The sequence below is a fragment of the Zalophus californianus genome, chromosome 8 (assembly GCF_009762305.2).
Source record: "Zalophus californianus isolate mZalCal1 chromosome 8, mZalCal1.pri.v2, whole genome shotgun sequence".
In the NCBI taxonomy this organism is placed as follows: domain Eukaryota; kingdom Metazoa; phylum Chordata; class Mammalia; order Carnivora; family Otariidae; genus Zalophus; species Zalophus californianus.
In genome coordinates this window covers 128,308,946-128,328,786 of record NC_045602.1, presented here as the reverse complement: position 1 = coordinate 128,328,786, position 19,841 = coordinate 128,308,946, and the positions used below count along the sequence as shown (strand labels likewise).

General features: G+C 47.8%; 1 protein-coding gene across 3 annotated transcripts in view; it reads left to right on the top strand.

Moving 5' to 3' along the window:
- KCNB1 (potassium voltage-gated channel subfamily B member 1) overlaps positions 1-19,053 on the top strand; it is a 103,154-nt gene extending 84,101 nt beyond the window's left edge. Inside the window, exons 3-4 of one of the 3 annotated variants that reach the window (XR_003524781.1) lie at positions 4,698-7,336; positions 18,439-19,053. Coding sequence is in view for 1 of the 3 variants with exons in the window: in XM_027623056.2 (XP_027478857.1) it covers positions 4,698-6,707 (2,010 nt within the window). In the remaining 2 variants the exon portion in view is untranslated. Of the gene's footprint in view, positions 1-4,697; positions 10,879-12,605; positions 15,249-18,438 lie in introns of those variants that run through there. The other 2 variants (XR_003524782.2, XM_027623056.2) reach the window with 2 other exon arrangements.
- Positions 19,054-19,841: the final 788 nt, after the last annotated feature.

Here is a 19,841-nt window from a genome sequence, read left to right as displayed (position 1 = left end):
TCTCCCAGCTCCTTGCAGCCACAGAAGTGGTCTTTCTTATCCATGCTGCATATCCCCAGCAACTAGCAGAGCATTTGGTAATGAAAACATGCCAACAAAATGCGAAGAATTAGAACTTTATCCGAGAGCTTATGGAGCCATTGCAGGGTTCACAGAAGGGCTCTCCATGGCTTGCTTGGATTTTTGCTTCTCTCCTATGACCTTTCAATACTGTTGTGAGGATTAAAAGCAGTGGGATACTCTTTATGGAAAGCAAAAATTCTATTACCGTAGTAAGGCTTATTTTACGTACCATCTAATTCACCCGGTTCTGGTGTGCAGCTCCACTGAGTTTTTAGTGAATTTGCCAGGTTGTGCAACCATCACCCTAAATCAATTTTAGAACACTTTTATCACCCCAAAGAGATCCCTCATAACCATTAACAACTGTTAATCCATATTCCCACCCTGGCAGCCACTAATCTGCTTTGTATCTCTAAAGATGTGCCTTATCTGGACACTTTATGTAAATGGGATCCTACAGTACGGGGCCTTTCGTGTCAGGCTTCTTTCGCTTCGCGTCATGTTTTCAAGGCTCATCCATGTTGTAGCGTGTGTCCTCCACCCCTTTTTATGGATAAGTAATATTCCATTCCATGGAGATACCCGTTTATCCGGTCATCAGCTGATGGACATTTGGGTTGATTCCACTTTTTTATTTGCGGATAAAGCTGCTAATGAAGATGCTTGTGCATGAAGAGCAGTTTCCGAATAAAAGTACACTTATCACAACAAGCCCCGAGTGATGTATAGAATTGTTGAATTATTATACTGTACACTGAAACTAATATAATACTGTAGGTTAACTCTACTGGAATTAAAATTAAAATTTAAAAAATGATTTATGACAGACACTTGTTTTTAAAAAAAAAAAAAAAAAAAGGCACTTTCCAAGCCCTGAACATCTCTCAGCTTGCTAGAGCTTCTGGCATCCCTGTATGGGTTTGACCCCAATGGGCTATGTACCCATGAATGAGACCCTTCCCTTCTCTGCTTGTGTCTCCCCATCTTTCCAGACAGGAGCCTGTGCCCTTTTATGCACAGATATTCTGTGCCTCGTTCACATTCCTGGAAGAGCAGGGGAGTGTGTGGAGGAAATGATAAACAGTTTGTATTTATAGCTGCTGGAGCCAAAGGTGGGCATCCCCGTGATCAACCACCAGAGCCGACAATTAGGAGGAGGGCCTGGCTCCAGCACCCCTGGATCCCACCCTGGGGACTCCCACCTGCTGCTCTCTTCACCCAGAGGACCAAAGCTTCTGCCCCCATTTGGTGCAGACAGGTGGGTTCCAGGATCCAGAATCTCCTCACAGGGAGGGAATCTGAAGACTGCCTCCTAGTCCCTCGTCCTGGCTTTTGCCTTTGCTCCCCGGGTTCCTGGAGTCCTGCCCAAAACTGATTGGGCTCAGATCCCAGGAAAGCAAAGCTGGAAATGCAGAGGCCCAGACAGGGGTTTGAACACGGTTCTGGGAGGACTCCAGGTGCTGGCTGGTCCACATACCGCCCCCCCCCCCCCCGCCCCACCCCTGGGGTCCATCCCAGAGACCAAGTCAAAACTGTTTGTTTGGGTTTCAGGCTGTTTGTGGGATATCTGCTGCTTTAGCAGGCAATGGGACCCACAGACCTCAGCAACCAGTCCAGGGGCTGGGAGTGGGGCGTGATGATAAATTACCTGGATCATAGTTTAATAACGTAACATATATTAAGTAGCTGTTATGTGACAAGTGCTCAATTACTTCCATCTCCATTCTAGAGATAAAAAATGGAGAAATGGAGGCTCAGAGAGGGGAAACGATTTGTCCAAAGCCACACAGCCAGGGAGAATAGTCTCAGGACTCCAACCCAGCTCCCAAACCAGCTCATAAATAAGTATAAGGCTGCAGAGTAATAACAGCGATAAAAGCTGATCTAAGGGCCTTACGAATTCATTGAACTCTCATTGCAGCCTTGCATTGGACACCTCCACCCCCCCCCGCCCCAAATCTTAAGGATAAGGAAACTGAGGCACAGAGGGTTTAACTCCCACTTGGAAGTTCCCCAGCCAGGAAGAATGGCCCTGACTCTGAAGGCTTCAGCGGGTCTAGGAAAGAAAACAATCTTATGGGTAGGGCCAGGACGGAGTGCGGAGGGGTGCCTGCATGCAGGGAAGGAGGCTTGAGGTGCTCCGACCCTCCCAACACAACACTGAGCAGCAGACTGCCCTCCCTCGGGAGCCAGGGAGGACTCTGCCCCCTTTTCTTCCTTTCTAGGCATCTTGGGGCTGGGAGGTGGGGAGGGCAGGGCACATTCTCATTCTCAGGTACAAAGGTGGTGCCTACCTTAGAATAACAAACCCTAAGGACTGTACATAATACAGACATAATATGCAGGGTGCATAATTCATGCCTCTGTCAGCAGAACATCAATTATGTGGGCCTTCCCTGGAGTTGTCTAGGGGTTAGAAACTGGAGCAGGCTTCCCTTGCCAGGCTCTGGGGGAAATGGGACCGCCCAGCTCTTAAAGGAACAGGCTCCCCAGGAATCTGCTCCTTCTCCAGCAGGCTTCCTCCTAGCTGGGGATCAGTGCCTACCTAGAGCAGCAACCTGCAGGGCTCTGCCCAAGGCCCTGGCTGCCTGCCCCAGAAAATCAGAGCCACCCTGTGTTTAGCCCTGTGCTGGTAACCCTGCCTATATAATCTCCTCGTCCCCCACACTATGATTTATGAGGGGCTAGCTACTGGTATACCCCAGGGTTTCTCAACCTTGGTACTATAGACATTTTGAGACAGATCATTCTTCGTTGCAGGCCTGTCCTGTGCATGGTAGGATTCAGCAGCATCCCTGGCCTCCACCCACTGGCTGCCAGGGGCATCCCTCCCCCCCAGGTCGTGACAACCAAAAATTTCTGTGGCATTTGTCAAATTTTGACCCCTGGGGGTTCAAAATCATCCCCAGTTATGAATGACTGGAATATCCCCATTTCGCAAGTAAGGAAACTGAGGCAAGGGAAGTTTCAATGCCAAGGCCATCCAGCCAGTAAATGGCAGAGCTGGATTCTACCTCTAGAGCCCACACTTCGAACTCGGTGCAGGAGTTCCCAAAGTATGCCGCCGGAATAAGCACGCATTTATTTTAATGAAGATTTAACACATCTTTCCCTAGCACACAAAACCAGCATCTTTGCAAATGTCATTTCTTAGGACAAGGCTAAAATGGAGAAGGTGAGCAGTGTGTGTTGTTGTTTTACTACCGAGGGAAGAGTAGTACAAGCAGCAAAAGAACACGTACAGTAGGATGTCAGTCCTGAGCGAGACAAAATAGCAATTTGTTAGGGACATATATCTCTCTATTAAAAACTCTCCAGAAAAGAAAAGGGATGAGAAGAAATTGTGGTTACCCGGGGGTGGAGAAGGACCTGCAGGAAATGTTGGCATTACTGTCACATACTGTTTCTTCACCTGGGTCGTGTGTTCACAGGCGTTCACCTGATTATGGTTTGTAAATATACATAAATTTGATCTACTTTTGTATGTATTGGATATTTCTTTTTATAAAGTGATTACAGAATTTTACTTTTTCAATGAGTGCACATCAAGAATTAAAACTCAAAAGCTTTTGTTTATTATTTTTTTAAGATTTTATTTATTTATTTGACAGAGAGAGAGACAGCAAGAGCAGGAACACAAGCAGGGGGAGTGGGAGAGGGAGAAGCAGGCTTCCCGCCGAGCAGGGAGCCCGACGCGGGGCTCGGTCCCAGGACCCTGGGATCATGACCTGAGCCGAAGGCAGTTGCTTAACCGACTGAGCCACCCAGGCGCCCCCAAAAGCTTTTGTTTAAAGGACACAGGATTCGTTGGAAACGTATGGCCAGAGAAGTGTGACATTTGGGAACCTGTGGCAGGAGAGGCCCAAAGAGAGGGGTCGGAGTAAAAATGTAGGCTTGACAACCCTATGTGGTGAGTGGAGATTCATTACAGAAAAACGGAAGCCTCTCGAACTCACCCGGGCAGCAAGGGCACTGGCCGATGGGATATAGCAGGCCATTTCGGGACAGGGCAGGAAGCAAAGACCAGCTGGACCACCCGGAGGCTGGGCGGGCTAGGCCGATGGGGTGGTGTGGGCTGAGAGACCTCCCCTGTGAGGACAGCTAGCGTTCATCAGACACTCTGTGTGCACAGCTGGAAGCTCTCCTAAATGCCTTGCACGTGTTAATGCATTTACCCCTTGCAGCAGCTCTCTGAGGTAGACATTTATTTACCATCCCATTTTGCAGATGAGGAAAATGAGGCTTAGAGTAAACAACTGGCTCAAGGTAAGAAAGTGGCAGAGCTGGGATTCGAACCCAAAACAGCCTGACACCAGAGCCCAGGTTCCAAATTGCCGCCCCCATACCCTCTTTCAGATCTCCTGTGTCCTCACTGCTGACTCCCCCCGCCCCGCCGCCCCGAGGCTGGAATAATTAGCTTTAAATCATTGCAGTCTCTGGGCTTTGGTTTGTACATCTGTACAACAAATGGATTCAAATAAATGATCTTTTTAGCTCAAACATCCAGGCATTAGGTGACTGTTGAGATGTGAAAATGCTCTTGAATGTTGAGGAGCATTCTGCGGACGCACGGTTGTTAGGATGATCATCCTATGGGTGGTTGGTAACTAAATCCCACTCTCTTCTCCTTGCAGATCCTTGCCATAATTTCCATCATGTTCATCGTCCTCTCCACCATTGCCCTGTCACTCAACACGCTGCCCGAGCTGCAGAGCCTGGACGAGTTCGGCCAGACCACAGACAACCCCCAGCTGGCCCATGTGGAGGCCGTGTGCATTGCATGGTTCACCATGGAGTACCTGCTGCGGTTCCTGTCCTCACCCAAGAAGTGGAAGTTCTTCAAGGGCCCACTCAATGCCATTGACTTGTTGGCCATCTTGCCATACTATGTCACCATCTTCCTCACCGAATCCAACAAGAGTGTGCTGCAGTTCCAGAACGTCCGTCGTGTGGTCCAGATATTCCGCATCATGCGTATCCTCCGCATCCTTAAGCTCGCACGCCACTCCACCGGCCTCCAGTCCTTGGGCTTCACCCTGCGGAGGAGCTACAATGAGCTCGGCTTGCTCATCCTCTTCCTCGCCATGGGCATCATGATCTTCTCCAGCCTTGTCTTCTTTGCTGAGAAGGATGAGGATGACACCAAGTTCAAAAGCATCCCAGCCTCTTTCTGGTGGGCCACCATCACCATGACGACCGTTGGGTATGGAGACATCTACCCCAAGACTCTCCTGGGGAAGATTGTTGGGGGGCTCTGCTGCATTGCAGGGGTCCTGGTGATTGCTCTTCCCATCCCCATCATTGTCAATAACTTCTCTGAGTTCTACAAGGAGCAGAAGAGGCAGGAGAAAGCAATCAAGCGGAGAGAGGCTCTGGAGAGAGCCAAGAGGAATGGCAGCATCGTGTCCATGAACATGAAAGATGCTTTTGCCCGGAGCATCGAGATGATGGACATCGTGGTTGAGAAAAATGGAGACAATATGAGTAAGAAGGACAAAGTGCAAGATAATCACTTGTCTCCCAACAAATGGAAATGGACAAAGAGGACACTGTCTGAAACTAGCTCAAGTAAGTCCTTTGAAACCAAGGAGCAGGGATCCCCTGAGAAGGCCAGATCATCTTCTAGTCCTCAGCACCTGAATGTCCAGCAGTTGGAAGACATGTACAATAAGATGGCCAAGACCCAATCTCAACCCATCCTCAATACCAAGGAGTCAACAACACAGAGCAAACCAAAGGAAGAACTTGAAATGGAGAGTATCCCCAGCCCTGTAGCCCCTCTGCCCACGCGTACGGAAGGGGTCATAGACATGCGAAGCATGTCAAGCATCGATAGCTTCATTAGCTGTGCCACAGACTTCCCCGAGGCCACCAGATTCTCCCACAGCCCTTTGGCATCACTTCCCAGCAAGACTGGGGGCAGCATGGCCCCAGAGATGGGCTGGCGGGGAGCTCTGGGTGCCAGTGGTGGTAGATTTGTGGAGGCCAACCCCACCCCTGATGCTAGCCATCGCTCTACCTTCTTCATTGAGAGCCCCAAGAGTTCTCTGAAGACGAACAACCCCCTGAAGCTCCGAGCACTTAAAGTCAACTTCGTGGAGGGGGATTCCAGTCCATTAGTCCCTGTTCTGGGGATGTACCACGACCCTCTTAGGAATCGGGGGGGCGCTGCAGCTGCTGTCGCTGGACTGGAGTGTGCCACACTCTTGGACAGGCCTGTACTGAGTCCAGAGTCCTCCATCTACACCACAGCAAGTGCTAGGACGCCCCCCCGATCACCTGAGAAACACACAGCAATAGCATTCAACTTCGAAGCAGGTGTCCACCAGTACATTGATGCGGACACAGATGATGAGGGGCAGGTGCTCTACAGTGTAGATTCCAGCCCTCCCAAGAGCGTCCACATGAGCACCAGTCCCAAGTTCAGCGTCGGGACAAGATCAGAGAAGAACCACTTTGAAAGCTCCCCCTTACCCACCTCCCCTAAGTTCTTAAGGCAGAACTGTATTTACTCAACAGAAGCATTGACTGGAAAAGGCCCCAGTGGCCAGGAAAAGTGCAAACTCGAGAACCACATCTCCCCCGACGTCCGCGTGTTGCCGGGAGGAGGAGCCCATGGAAGCACACGGGATCAGAGCATCTGAGCTACCCCACCTGTCCAACAGAGACTTGTGGCAAGACCTGAGAGGTGTGCCGTTCAGCTTCCCTGCCGCAGAGCTTTTCCGCACGAACTCAGAAAGGCTCTGCAAAGCCCCCAGACAGAAGCGAAACTCCAGGGGAGGCTCCCTAGGGCCTTGAGAGCCATGACAGGTATGACCGAGTGAAGTCGGCCAAGCCACAGGATGTGGCGTCTCCTTGTACCAAGTCCACTGCCCTCTTTGGGAGATGACATGGGCAGAACTCACAGCCACCACTACCACATGCTGGACCTAACCAAGGCCACCTCCTCCCCACTCGTCTGTCATGGCTCTCCATCACAGCCTCGGGGGGGAGGGCAGCATCTCGATCCCTCCAGGCTTCAGCTGGAGAAGGATGCCGGAACAAGTGGCTGGGTTGGCCAATTTGGTTTTGGGTGTTACCTGGCCACCTCCTGGAACTCCTGTCCATCACCTCCTGGATGGGTCCCACTGTTAGAAAGCTACAGAGGATACTCGTGTCATGGGGAAATTTCCACACCATCAGCCACGATCCCAGCGCAAAACCCTTACTCAAATGTCTTCATTGACTTCAGTGTTCCATAGTACCTGAGATTTTATTTTGAGATATCATCAGGGTGAGTTGCACCACTTGTACTTGATTCTAATTGCCCCCTGGCAATCTGGGAAGGGTTCAGACGGCAGGCACTCAGCCAACAGTATGAACGGTGAGCATTGCTTTAGGGTTGTTAGAAGGAAAACACTTTCTGTACATCACTAGTGTAGACTCAAAAGATATGCAAGTGTCAAATATGCAAAAGAAATAGCTTATTCAAAGAGACTGTATGTTACTGAAGAACAGAATAAAATCTGATTTTTTTTTTTTAACCTGCAAAAATGGAAGGAAAAAAGAAATCCCCAATTGAAATGCCCAATTCAGACTTTTGAATACTTCCTGCTGCAGCAGGGAAAGCATCTACTATAATAGAAATTCTTTTTTGTTTCCTGTGGTATTCAAGTTTTAAAAAAAAGTTAAAATAAAAAGCACTTTATGTTTTTCAAAAATAGGTTCTACCAGGGACAGTGTCAACATCTTGCACTTTAAAACAAGCACTATTTCCCGTGGGCCACTTTTCGGGACTACAGTTGGGTTGTTGGTACATGCCTGTGTCCAGCCACGGTGGGGGATATTGTGCTGGTATTGCTGTCTGCCATGTCAAAGTCTGTGGGCTCCTTCCCTGCCCCTCTGACGCTTCCCATTAGGTCCCTTGCAAGGAAGGGTACTTGAGCCCTTGAGCGGGGCCTCTCACAGAGTCACGTGTACCGGAAGCATGCACATCTCAGAAGAATACAGTAGACGGTGGGCATTGGGTGTTTACTCTGTTCTCTTTCTTGTCAACCAGCTGTTGGTGTGTTTTCAGTGTCACTGTCTGTACTAAAACTCAGCTCTCCTTCCTGCAGCCATCAATGCAGCCAGTACAGACAAAAGCAATAAGTATTTGTGTGCATTGTGAACGGTTCTGGTGTATTTCTTGGTGTTGGTCTTCCTGTTCTAGTTTGACGACCTGGCGTTGGCCTGCATGAATTGGGTCCAACAGGATGGAGTTGTTGGCCATTCCTCGGTTCAGAAACATTGGGTTGAGCCACTGGTTAGCATGATGCCATGCTGTTGGCCCATCTGTCAGTAAAGATGACTTGTCATTGATCTGCCTGTCTTTAGTACAATGGACCGATGTCGTTCTCTTAATACAACATTGATGGATGATGCCCCACGTACAGTAGTGTAGATCTGCCAATCCACAATCCAGTGACAGGCATACGTCTTCCTGATGGAACAAACATGGCATGGTTCGCCAGTCCTTCATACAAGGTGTTACTGGTCTGCCTGTTAGTATAATGGCACGAATCCATCTGTCAGTTCACAAATATCACGGAGTTGTTCCGCCTGCCCTCCAAACAGTGGCATGAGGTTGAACCACCTGTCACAGGTATGATGACACAGAGTCATTCCACCGCCCTTACAAACACCTGTTCTCTGCTGAATCCGTACCTGGTTCATATTGCTTCTCAGCGTCTCCGAGGACTGTGGATCCCTTCAAGAAGGTGCAGTCCTGTTCTTTGCCATATTACCCAACAAAACGATGCCGAAGTATCCTGACGCTCCGAAGTATCTTCAGAGCACCCTGGCAGCAATGGCAAAGGGGCAGGGAAAGTGTGAGGTCATCCTGTGCTGGCGGCACGCCAGAGAGAGGAGGCAGCAGTGGCCCTGAGCCCTTTTTGGGGCACACAGTGCGGGCTGGGGGCCTCCTGAGGAGCGGCCGCTGGACAGTTGTCCCTGGGCCATGTCAGCTCACGTGTCTCTTCCTTGTTTTTATCACCATTTCCGTCGGCCGTCAGCACAAACGTGAAAATTCAGGGAAAACAAATGCTTTTTGATAAAAGTAAATAGTTGTGATTTCCGATTCAGATATTTTTAGAGCTGATGCTATCTGTAAAAATTAATAATAATAATAGAGTCTATTTTACATATCAGGAAAGTGAACATGTTTAAATATAGCCATATATAGCGAGAAGGAACTTACCACCCCTTCTTCAAATCAAGGCATTTCATTTGTTGGTTGAAGCAGATGAGAAGTGTACAGATTGGATATGACTTCTTTCTTTCTTTTAAACTAATAACCAATTGGTGCAACTCTCCTTGTAACCAAAGGCCCTTTCTGCCTTGTGTGGTCACACAGGACCTGGCCCTCCCTTCCCCATGTAGTTTGTCTGACCTTAAAGTAGCATTTTATGGAGTCACTTTTGAAGGACGAATTCAGAAGTATCATTAAGAACCTACCTTTTCAGGCTTACTAGCCAGAGTCCTATAGAGTTCTTATAGAAACAGAATAATTGAAACTCAGCATATACTATGCTTAGAAAGTATTGCATTTTGTTTTGTTTTTTTCTTTCACTTGTGTATGTATTGTGGGAATATAGCTTTTATCCTGTGCCCAACTCAAAATAGAGTATCGTAAGTTTTCCCAGGCCCCACCTGCCAAAAATGAACATACCCCAATTTTTAATATGTGTACACCCCTACCTATACCTGTGTACATGCACTGGGAAATCTACCTAAGAGTCTCCACTGAGAAGCTGACCTTGACAGATCCTCATAGAGGAGAGGAAAGCATGGTTTGGAGGCAAATACCACTTTAACTCGGTGATCCATGTCCCACCCATTCCTGAACCAATGAAAATGGGAAACAAACAAACAAACGAACGAAACAAGTCAACCCAAAGAAACCAAACTAGGGGCTGGAGCGGGTGAAGGCCTGGTCCCTTTGGTGAATTTGGTGAAACTCGTCAAGAACCCAGCAGACCTTGGCTTCCAACTTCCACCATTATCAGTAAGGGCTAGGGACCAGGTCCCCGTGTGATCGGGGTAGTCTGCGACCTGTGGAGAGAGGTGGGCGAGCTCTGGAGGAGTCGGCTTTTTCACTTTTTTTTTTTTTTTTTTTTTTTATCTTTGGGGTAAGAAAAACAACAGGACTTCGGTGCAGTAGATTTCTCAGTGCCTTCTTTAGGAATTTTATCTTAAGCACACTTAATGGGGAAAGAATAAAAGAGGACAGAACATTTGTCTCCATGAAGTCCCTTTCTCTAAAAGCACTGGGGATCAAGAAGGACGAAGACTGGGGAACAGCAAAATTCTGAGGAGGCCTTTCCTTTCAACTCCCCCGGCTTGCCCGCGAGTAGTGCTGGTGACAACAAACTTTGCCAAACTGATGACCAGCTCTCCTCTACCACGTCTCAGTGACTGTAGCTTCACCCCTGACCTTTCTCCTAATGAGACCCACTCTTCTGAGGAGAAAAACAACAACAGTATTCTCTTCTTTAAAACTGTGATGTATTGATGTTTGTAACTATTGTACATTTCTGTCTTGCTCTCTTGCTCCAAGTCACGGCTGGAGTGTCTAGTCCACGGACAAGGGGAAATTGAAACTTCACCATGGACAAGGTTCCCTAGAGCCAGGTCTCCCTCTCTCTCTCTCTCTCTCTCTTTCTCTCTGCCTCACCTCCCTTTCCTTATTTCTCTGCCAAGTAGTCCCAAGTAACATAACCCCAGGCTTCAGCCTCCTGTTAGGTAATTTTGAATCCAATGAGATTGAAGTGATATGACTCTAGGGCATGATCCTTTGGGAGAGGGAGCCTTTGGGAGATCCTTTTCCAGTGGCAAGAGGAAAGAAGGAGTCAGCTCGGCGCCCCCCCCCCCCCCAGCGGGACAGGGGAGAGCCTCCAGCCCTGAGCTCAATTTTCCCCTGCTTCCGGTTTCTCACCACTTATATGACAGCATGCAAATGCTTTCACTCAGCCAGGGGGACCCAAACAAGCCTGGCTATGCCCCCCAGAATAAAAATTACCTCTGCATTTTCTGTTGCCATGTTTCTGGCTCTAGAAGTATCCGATGCAGGGCTATATCGTAGGATATCCACATATCTCAGAGTAGTCTATTTTTCTGTTCAGATAAAAAGTATATAGGTATATGTGTGTGGTTAGCAAATTTGTAATAGGGCCATTCAGTCTCATTGCCGTTTTGTGATATAGAATAACATCTTAGGAGTTTTATGGTTGGTCATTATCATAGCTGATATTTTCTGGTCTTTTTCATTTCCTCCCATTGCCCCTTGGGTTCTCTTTCTTCCTTTTGGACCTGACTTTCTGGGGGGGTGGGGAAAGACTTCGGGCTCTGACTTCCTCATGCAGGCATTTCCTGACACTTGACCTAGAGTCTGTGGACACTGTACTTTCCTCGTTCTGTGTGTTTCTCCTATTTATTGTTCTTAAGATTCCAGGGCACGGAGGCGGGAGTAAGACCAGGAGAAGGAGGGTTACAGATGGCCCTCAAAATCAGAATGGCATGCGGGCTGGCTCAGCTCCTCCTCCCCCACCCCGATGGCATTTTGAAGAGGCTGAATTTTCTCATCCCCGGAGGTCTTGGGAGGGCCAATCTCACGCAAGCAAACCTCCTGCTGAGGTCCAGAACACACCCAAGCACCCTCTTGGCTGACCTGTTACCATGTCCTGCGACCCACTCCCCTGTAACATCAATTGGATCCGAAGGCCAGAGCATTTTCAGGTTCTTGCGAACCTCAGAGAACATACTGGGCCTCGGATCTCATCAACTTCTTAACTGTTCCTCATTTTAATCCACTTGCAGCATCCTCACCAAAAAAAAAAAAAAACAAAAAAACAAAAAAAAAAACCCATAGTAGACAAGCTTGCAGCCAAACCCTGAGAAGATGTGTCCCCTAGAATGTGCCATTGCATCTCCCCCTCCTTTCCCAGCTGCCTGGCTCCATAGCACCAGAGACTTGTGGCGAGGGCAATGGTGTTTATCCAGCTGTACCTATCCAGGCCCTGGGGAATTTCTGGACTGTCCTGCTTAATTCCACTAGGCAGCTTTCAGCCTCAGATGGGCAGAGGACATCTCATGAAGCAGAATCTTCAGCAGAAAGTGATTCTCCACTCTTCACCTCATGCAGGAAGATGAAGAAAGGCCAGATGATTTCAGACTTGCGTTCATGTCTAGGTGTTCATACCCCACCTGCCTCACTATCAGCTTCAGACTAGATTTTTAAAAAACTTTTGCACAAGAACAAAACAAAATTGTCTCCCAGTAGTTTGCCAGGTTTGATGCCCAGATAAGCAAATAACTCTATTCTGTGGCTGATTTCATCTAGAGAGAGAGACTGGGAAGTTTGGGTTTCTATCCACTGCCCCTGCTTTTGTCTTAACCTGGAATTTCTCCTGAACGTCCCCAAATGCCAACTTAAGGAAATGGATTCGGAAGGGGCTCTGGTGAATCTAGCGGTCCCTCGTCTTTTTTTCCCCTCCAGTTCTAACTCTCCATTCCTCTCTGCAAAGATCCTGAAAAGATCTTCTAAAGGCTGGCCAGGATGGGGAAAGGGGCCGTTCTCCTGAAGAAGAAACCATATGCCTGCAGGATGGCTGCAAGTGAGTCTCCGAAAGCCTCTCTTGCCTGAGAGGAACAAAGTGGTCAATTTCAGCTCAAATTAAGGAAGTGATTCTCATGGGCGGGGCTGCCTCACCATGGAATTCGGTGCCTGGTTGGGGAATGAGCTGCTTAAAAAGAAGCTAGATGATGCACAAAATGGATGTTGCAGAGGGACCCTCACATTGCATGGCCACTGGACTGAACAACCAGGGAAATCCGCCCCCCTCCCCCAGGGACGTGTGCATGTGGTTTGGACATCTGGGCGCAGGCTCAAGGCATTGAGGCAAAAGCAGGGAGGACAGCGAGCAGGAACTCAAATTCTAGGATTTGGAGTTTTCCGTGGGTTTCCAGGGACGGAAGTGGCAGCAGGATACCCTGCTTCTCCTCTGCTTCCTATCTTGGGCAATTTTAATGACCCTGCCAATCTCTCATCTAACCCATCCCCAGTGCCCTCACAGGCACCACACTGGGTGGGATGAGGCTTATGCTACCCTCCCCAGACCAGCCAAGGAACAGTCCCAACTCTGGCTGGTCATCTCATGGTGCTTCAGCTCTTCTGCCCAGACCCTGTGCCCTCCTAGGCCTGAGGCTTTCTGTACAAGAGATGCAATTATCTTTATCCACTAGCCAGCCATCGAACTGCCCAGGCAGTAGCAAATGGCACCATTCCAAAAGGGCTTTTTTTTTTTTCTTCTGGCAAACAAAACAGAAAAATCCCATTCAAGACATTGGAAAAGCCCCACCCAATGAAGTAAGTCCAGAACGACCAAAAGAGAGAGGCAGCTGGAATCCAATTTTACAGCCAAACAAGGCTTCGGCTGCCCAGTCTCCCACATCTATAGCCCCTTCCCGAGTGGTCTGGATACTGCATCCTCCAAGGAGAGCATCTGACACAAGAGGATTTAAAATCCCCCTCCCCCTAATTGTGTATAGTGGGATTGGAGGGGGCGGGGCTTCATCCTCAGGGCGACCCCAAGTCCAGGCAGTTGTAGGTGGTTTTATTATGAAGTGAGGCAGGACAATAGGATTGCATGGATAGACTGAGCAGCTCCTATCCCCAAAAAACACAGTGAAACAAAAATCCAGTTCCCAAGATCCCCCCTTAGAGGCTCTGTCCTGCAGAAATATCTCAAGTTAGTGGCTACAATGGCATGACATATTCTGGAAAATGAAGGACACTCCCAATTCTGTCTCATTAAGATGCTCTCAAGGGTCTTGCATGGATCATCCCACACTTCTTGCCTCCCTGAACTAATCCAGGTTTGGAAAACAAGGAGGGAAGCACAGGAGAAGATGCCCAAGAGATTCAGACTTCTCCATGGCTCTGGCTTGTGGCCCCCTGGTCTTCACTAGGGTTTTGGGCTCTCCCTTAGATAGGCTTGACATTGAAGCTCCATGTGCCTAATGGGTGGGGAAGAGGAAGATCAGCAGCTGCTGGGCTGGGGGCAGCTGCCCTGTTTGCTCTCCAGACCTATCCAGGCTTCAGTCCAAGGCCAAGGGCTGGCAACATCATTTTAGGTGCCAGGAACTCGGGGTTATCCCCCATTGTATGCCCATGGCACATAGTGGGCACCCAACCTGTGTTCTTTTGAGTGAGTGAATGTGTAAATGATTGACTTGTGAGTGAGTGAATACAGGAGTTTATCAGTTCTTGCCTGGCTTGAGGTATTGCTAACTGGGAAGGAAGGAGAAATGAGGGACCCTCCCATTAAAGCCTGTAAGCCCCACCAATGCCATTTGGGCTTTGACTCAACTGGGGGCCAAGATGATGTCCAAATTTGACACTTGTCTGCCCTAAGGTCCTCAGTCTTCTCAGAGCAACACTTCGAGGGGCCCCACAAGGAGCCCCAGGCTCCTTCCTACTCTCCTATCCTGCATTTTCAGCCTCATGTTCTAGTTTAGCTCACAAAGAAGGGATTTGCTGGGGGCAGGAATTTGGGAGCTGACATCTGGAAACTGGATTGCATTCCCTGAGCCATGGGAGTCCAGCTGGAAAAGAGGGCCAACCTTCCCTCCAACTTTGAGAGCCAATGGTCTTCCTTTTTTCTGAGCCCCAGTGTCCCCCAAGGTAGCATGTTGCCCCAATTCCATTAGCTCTAAGACCCTCTGTCTCTCCCAGGAACCATGGTGTGAGGCTGAGGCTTTTCTGCCAGCAAAGCCATTCTGATCACCCCACCCATGATGGGGGCCAAGCCAATCACATTAGCCATAAATGACCAATGTCCTTAGCCACTCTTTTCTCGGGGTCACATTTGTGGGTCCTGTTCATCTCTGGTCAGTTGATGTCTCTAGTCCTTCCTGTAAAAGTGAAAATGAGCATTGTGTGTGTGTATGCACGTGCATGCACACACGCGCGCACACACACACACACACACACACCACATACACACAGAAACCAAACGACAAAAAACCTGTGTCTTTTTATGCATGTGATGAGATGAAATTGTGACCTCCAGCTGCTGTCCTGTCCTGTAAAATATGTCCAAACGTTCAAGAATTTCTAAGCAAATGGTCCTTTAATGAAGTATGCACAGTTCAATAAAAAGGTATGGAGAAAAAGAGCTTGCTGGAGTTTGTATTATTTTCTGGAGGGCACAGGGAAATGGGGATGTGAAGGTCTGGGGGTGGTTAACTGGGGACCTGGAGGGGCAGCACTAGCTTTTTCTCCACCTGTAAGAGAGAGGGTCTGAAAATGTAACCGGCTTGGCGCCCCGATATGCAAGCAGTGGTAACACCCCCCCGCGCCCCGCCCCCGTGCTGTGTTCACGGACCAAAGCCCAAATTCTGGTTATTTGGCTCTCATGTCAACTGTACCTGGGCATTCTTGGCCTCACTACCTCTCTCTCATCAAAATGTCTCACGGTGCCTACGAGAGTTGCACACGCGACTCTGGAGATCTGTCCCCCTTCTCTGCTTTATTGTTCTCCATAACACCACCTCTGACACACTCTATTTTATTTATGTATTTTGTTTATTGTTGACCTCCCTTCAATAGAAAGTAAATTCCTGCCTCCAAGAGAACATGAATTCAAAAACTGGAAAGCAAAGGGAATAAAGACTGAAAAAAAAAACAAAACAAAAAACCCCAGAACAGAATATCCAAGGACCATGTGTGTATCTGTCTGTCTGTGTGTTTTGCTTTGTTTTTTTTTTTTTATTTTACCCATACAAAGAGTAACATACCATAAACACGGCTCTGCAGATTGCTTTTGTCATTTCATATATCTTGAAAATCATTCTGTATTTCTGTATTAATGCACGAAGAGCTTCCTCAGTCTCTCGGGAGCCTGTGTTGTGTTCTATTGTACACAGTAATTGCTAGTCTCCTACAGCTGAGCATTAAGGTTGCTTCCAAACTTTTGTGATAACAAACAGTGCTGAAATGAATGGCCTGTCAGCGGTTCCTGTGGGCTCTGCCTCCAAAATAGATCTGGAGTCTGTGCTGCTCGCCCCTGAGCCTCCGCAGCTCGGGGCCACGGCGTCATTGGTACCGCCTCATGATTGCACCGACCTCCAGACCAGGCTCCCCGCCTCCACCCTTGATCGCGTTCAAGCCCTTCTCAGCGCAGTGGCTGGAGGGATCCTGTCAAACTGTCAGTCTGATCATGTCACTTCGCTGTCAAAACGTTCCAGAGGCTTCTCAGCACATTTTGAATAAAATCCAAAGTCCTTGGTGCTGTTTGCAAGGCCATACACCCCCTGGCCCCACCTGTCTCTTTGATTTCACTCCCCACACCCCACCTGCCCTGCTCTCCCCTAAGGATGTTTGGCTCCATTGTCACTGGCCTCCTTGCTGTTCCTCAAACACGACCAAAGTGGACTCACCTGATGATGCTGCCTCTTTCCAGCCCCCTCCCTGACCCCTCAATCCTCTTGGATCTCCTGTCTTATTACTCTCCCCTTCCCTCACTCCCCTCCAGACACATTGGCCACCATTCTATTTTCCAATACGCCAAGCACACTTCCACCCCAGGGCCTTTGCCCTGGCTGTCCCCTATGCCTGGAACATCTTTTCCAGGCTAGCCACATGGCTCATTCCCTCACCACCTTCAGGTGTCACCTTCTCAGCATCCCCTTTATCTGATAATCCTGGTTATAATGGCAACCTCCCCTCCCCCCACACACATACCTCTCACAATCTGTCCCCTTCTGCTTTATTGTTCTCCATCACACCATCTCTGACACACTATATTTTATTGTTTACCTCCCTCCAATAGATCATAAATTCCTCCCTCCAGTAGAGCATAAATTCAAAAACTTAAAAGCAAAGAGAACGAAGACTGAAAGAAACAGAAGATCCAAGGACTGTGGGACAACTATAAAAGGTGTGACATCTGCCTAAGGGGACTACCGGAAAGAGAAGAGAGAAAGGAACAGAAGAAATATTTGAAATGATAATCACTGAGAATTTCCAAAACTTAATGTCAGACCAAATCACAGATCCAAGAAGCACCAAGAAGCATAAATTTCCCCAAAATAACTCCACCAGCCATGTCATTTTCAAACTAGAGAAAAATCAAAGATAAGAAAAAAATCCTGAAGAATCCAGAGGAAAAAACACCTCACCTATAAAGGACCAAAGATAAGAATTACATCTGACTTCTCAGAAACCAGACTGCAAGTATTGAGAGGGGGGAGAAAAAACCCCACCAACCTAGAATTCTATACCCTGCAAAATTACCACACAAAAGTGCCAGAGAAATAATGACTTTCTGAGACAAAAATTGAAGGAATTTGTTGCCAGTTGACCTGTCTTACAAGAAATGTGAAAAGAGTAACATGTCCTCCAGAGGAAGGCTGCCAATTAACAGATTAAAACGTCTGACACACTGGTGCGAAGAAGAAAAATGAAATTGGGTAAAGAGAGAGAGAGATGGGGCAAAAAAATAGCACCCACTTCACAAGGCTGGCGTAAAGATTAAACCAAATGATCCATATAAAGCACCTTGTATAGAGGCGGGCACAGGTAAGTGTTAAACAAACATTGGCCACTGGTGTGGTTTCAGTGCTGCCTCATGGGGCACACAGGGGTTAGAGACCCTAGGGCACTGCTCCCCCGAAGTTTACAGCATTTCATAAACTGTGAGCTGGGACCCACTTGTGCAGGGATTATTAAGCTTTGTGTGCCCTGGACCCCTAGGCAGTCGATGAACCCCATGGACACCTTCTCCGAAAAATAATTTTAAGTGCATGAAATAAGAGACATAGGTTTACAAAGGAAACCTATCCTATTGAAATGCAATTATCAAAATATTTTAACTATGTGATGTAATACCTGTGCTTCTTCATTAACAAACAACAAGATCTCACAGTGGGTCTAGTAATGACCAAAACGTTGAGGGATGGAAGAGCATTAAATGCCGTTTTAAGGTATCTGCAACAACTATAATAGAATACAAAATAATCTATGACTAGTATTCATGCCAAGTACTGCGAATACTACAATGATTTGTTGCCTGTGCTCACAACTGAAGGAAGTGTTACAGGTCAGCTGGAGGTCAGTGAAAATAAAGAGAGGGAGTTTTGTCTCATGCAAATTTACAGACCCAGATTACGAACCTGCATTACAGAACTTCTCAATTTATCTCACGGGTCATGACTAGTACTTTTTAAATGAAAGAACAATTTGGCTGGAATAGAAATAGAAATATAGAATAGAATAGAATAGAATAGAGTAGAATGCATTGCTCATAATGTGAGTACAGATTCATGCAATTTCCATTTCAATTGTGTGTGTTACAGGTCATGATGCAAAATGTACTTCTTCCTGCAATTCAGAAATAGCCGAGAAGCAAGGACATGGGAGAAAGCAGGCCCAGCACAGCCACTGCCACACTGCAGGTGCAAACATCCTTGTCCCTCCGCCCAGGCCCCATCTGCCCTCCTGCCCACACACAAGTACACACACAGGCTCCAAAAAGCCTGTGTTGTCAGGAGTTGCCCAACTGTTTCCCCCCTCCTCGGGGAGAGCAGCAGGTGTGGCAATGCCCATGCCCTGAGCTCATCGCCTGTCTGGGAACATGTCCCTCCTGATGGCCACATGTCCCCAAAGCAAATATTAGGAGAGCTTTTGTGAGGAGCCAGCTGGAGGCGTGTCTGAAGGTGCCAGGCTGCAAAGTTTCAGGGCTAAATAAACTGCCCGAGAGGAGACACTACAGGGGAAGAAGGCTGGGCAGGACATTTTGTGCTTTTCCTGGATGTGTGTGTTCTTCTTATTCCCAATCCTGGATCTGGAAGGAGAGAGTTTGGGAGAGGACACTGCAATCAGAAAAAGAAACATTTCTAAGGGAACCTACTCTCTGGTCTCCCGAGCGGAAGGGAGTCTGACACTTGCAGAAGGGAGATGCAGGAACAAAGGACCCGCTTGTCAGATGTGTTGGTAATTTCCCCTCTGTGTTAATAAGCAGGAACTGACTGGAGGAGAAAGATGGGCTTTGAGGGGGTTCGTCAAGCTGCAGCTCAGTCTCGTGGTGCCGAAGAGAACACTTGGGGTCTGAAGCATCTGAGTTCAAATTCTGGCTACAGAACTGCTTTGCTGTGTGACCTAGGGCCAGTCCTTTTCCCTCTCTGGACCTTGGTTTTCTAGTCTGTAAGACGGGAAAATAATAGCCTCCACTTCAAGGGGCTGCTGGAGGGCCTGGAGGAAAAGATGTAAATTGCTTAGCCCAAAGCTTGGCATACAGTGAGCACTCAATAACGGTAGCTCTCACTGTCACTATAATTTTTATTGCCACTGCAACCTGCAGCCTATATCCATTCCTTAATGGAGATCTATTGTCTAGCTGAGCTCCTACCAATGCCAGAAATCACAGAGAACATGAAATCATGCTAGTTAACACTTACTGAGCATTTACTGCACAGCAGGCCCTATTCCAAGCCCTTTATGTGATTTGCTAATTAATTCTTAGCAACAGCCCTATGAAATACAACCTATGAAATTATCATCATGGGTATCATCATAAAATTATCATCGCCAACAACCCCGTGAAATGATCATCATCCTTATTTTACAGATGAGGAAATACGTCAGTTATCTATTGCTAAGTAACAAATTATCCTAACGCTTAGTGGCTCAAAACAACAATAAATATTTATTATCTCACACAGTTTCTGTGGCTCAGGAATTTGGGAGTGGCTTAGCTGCA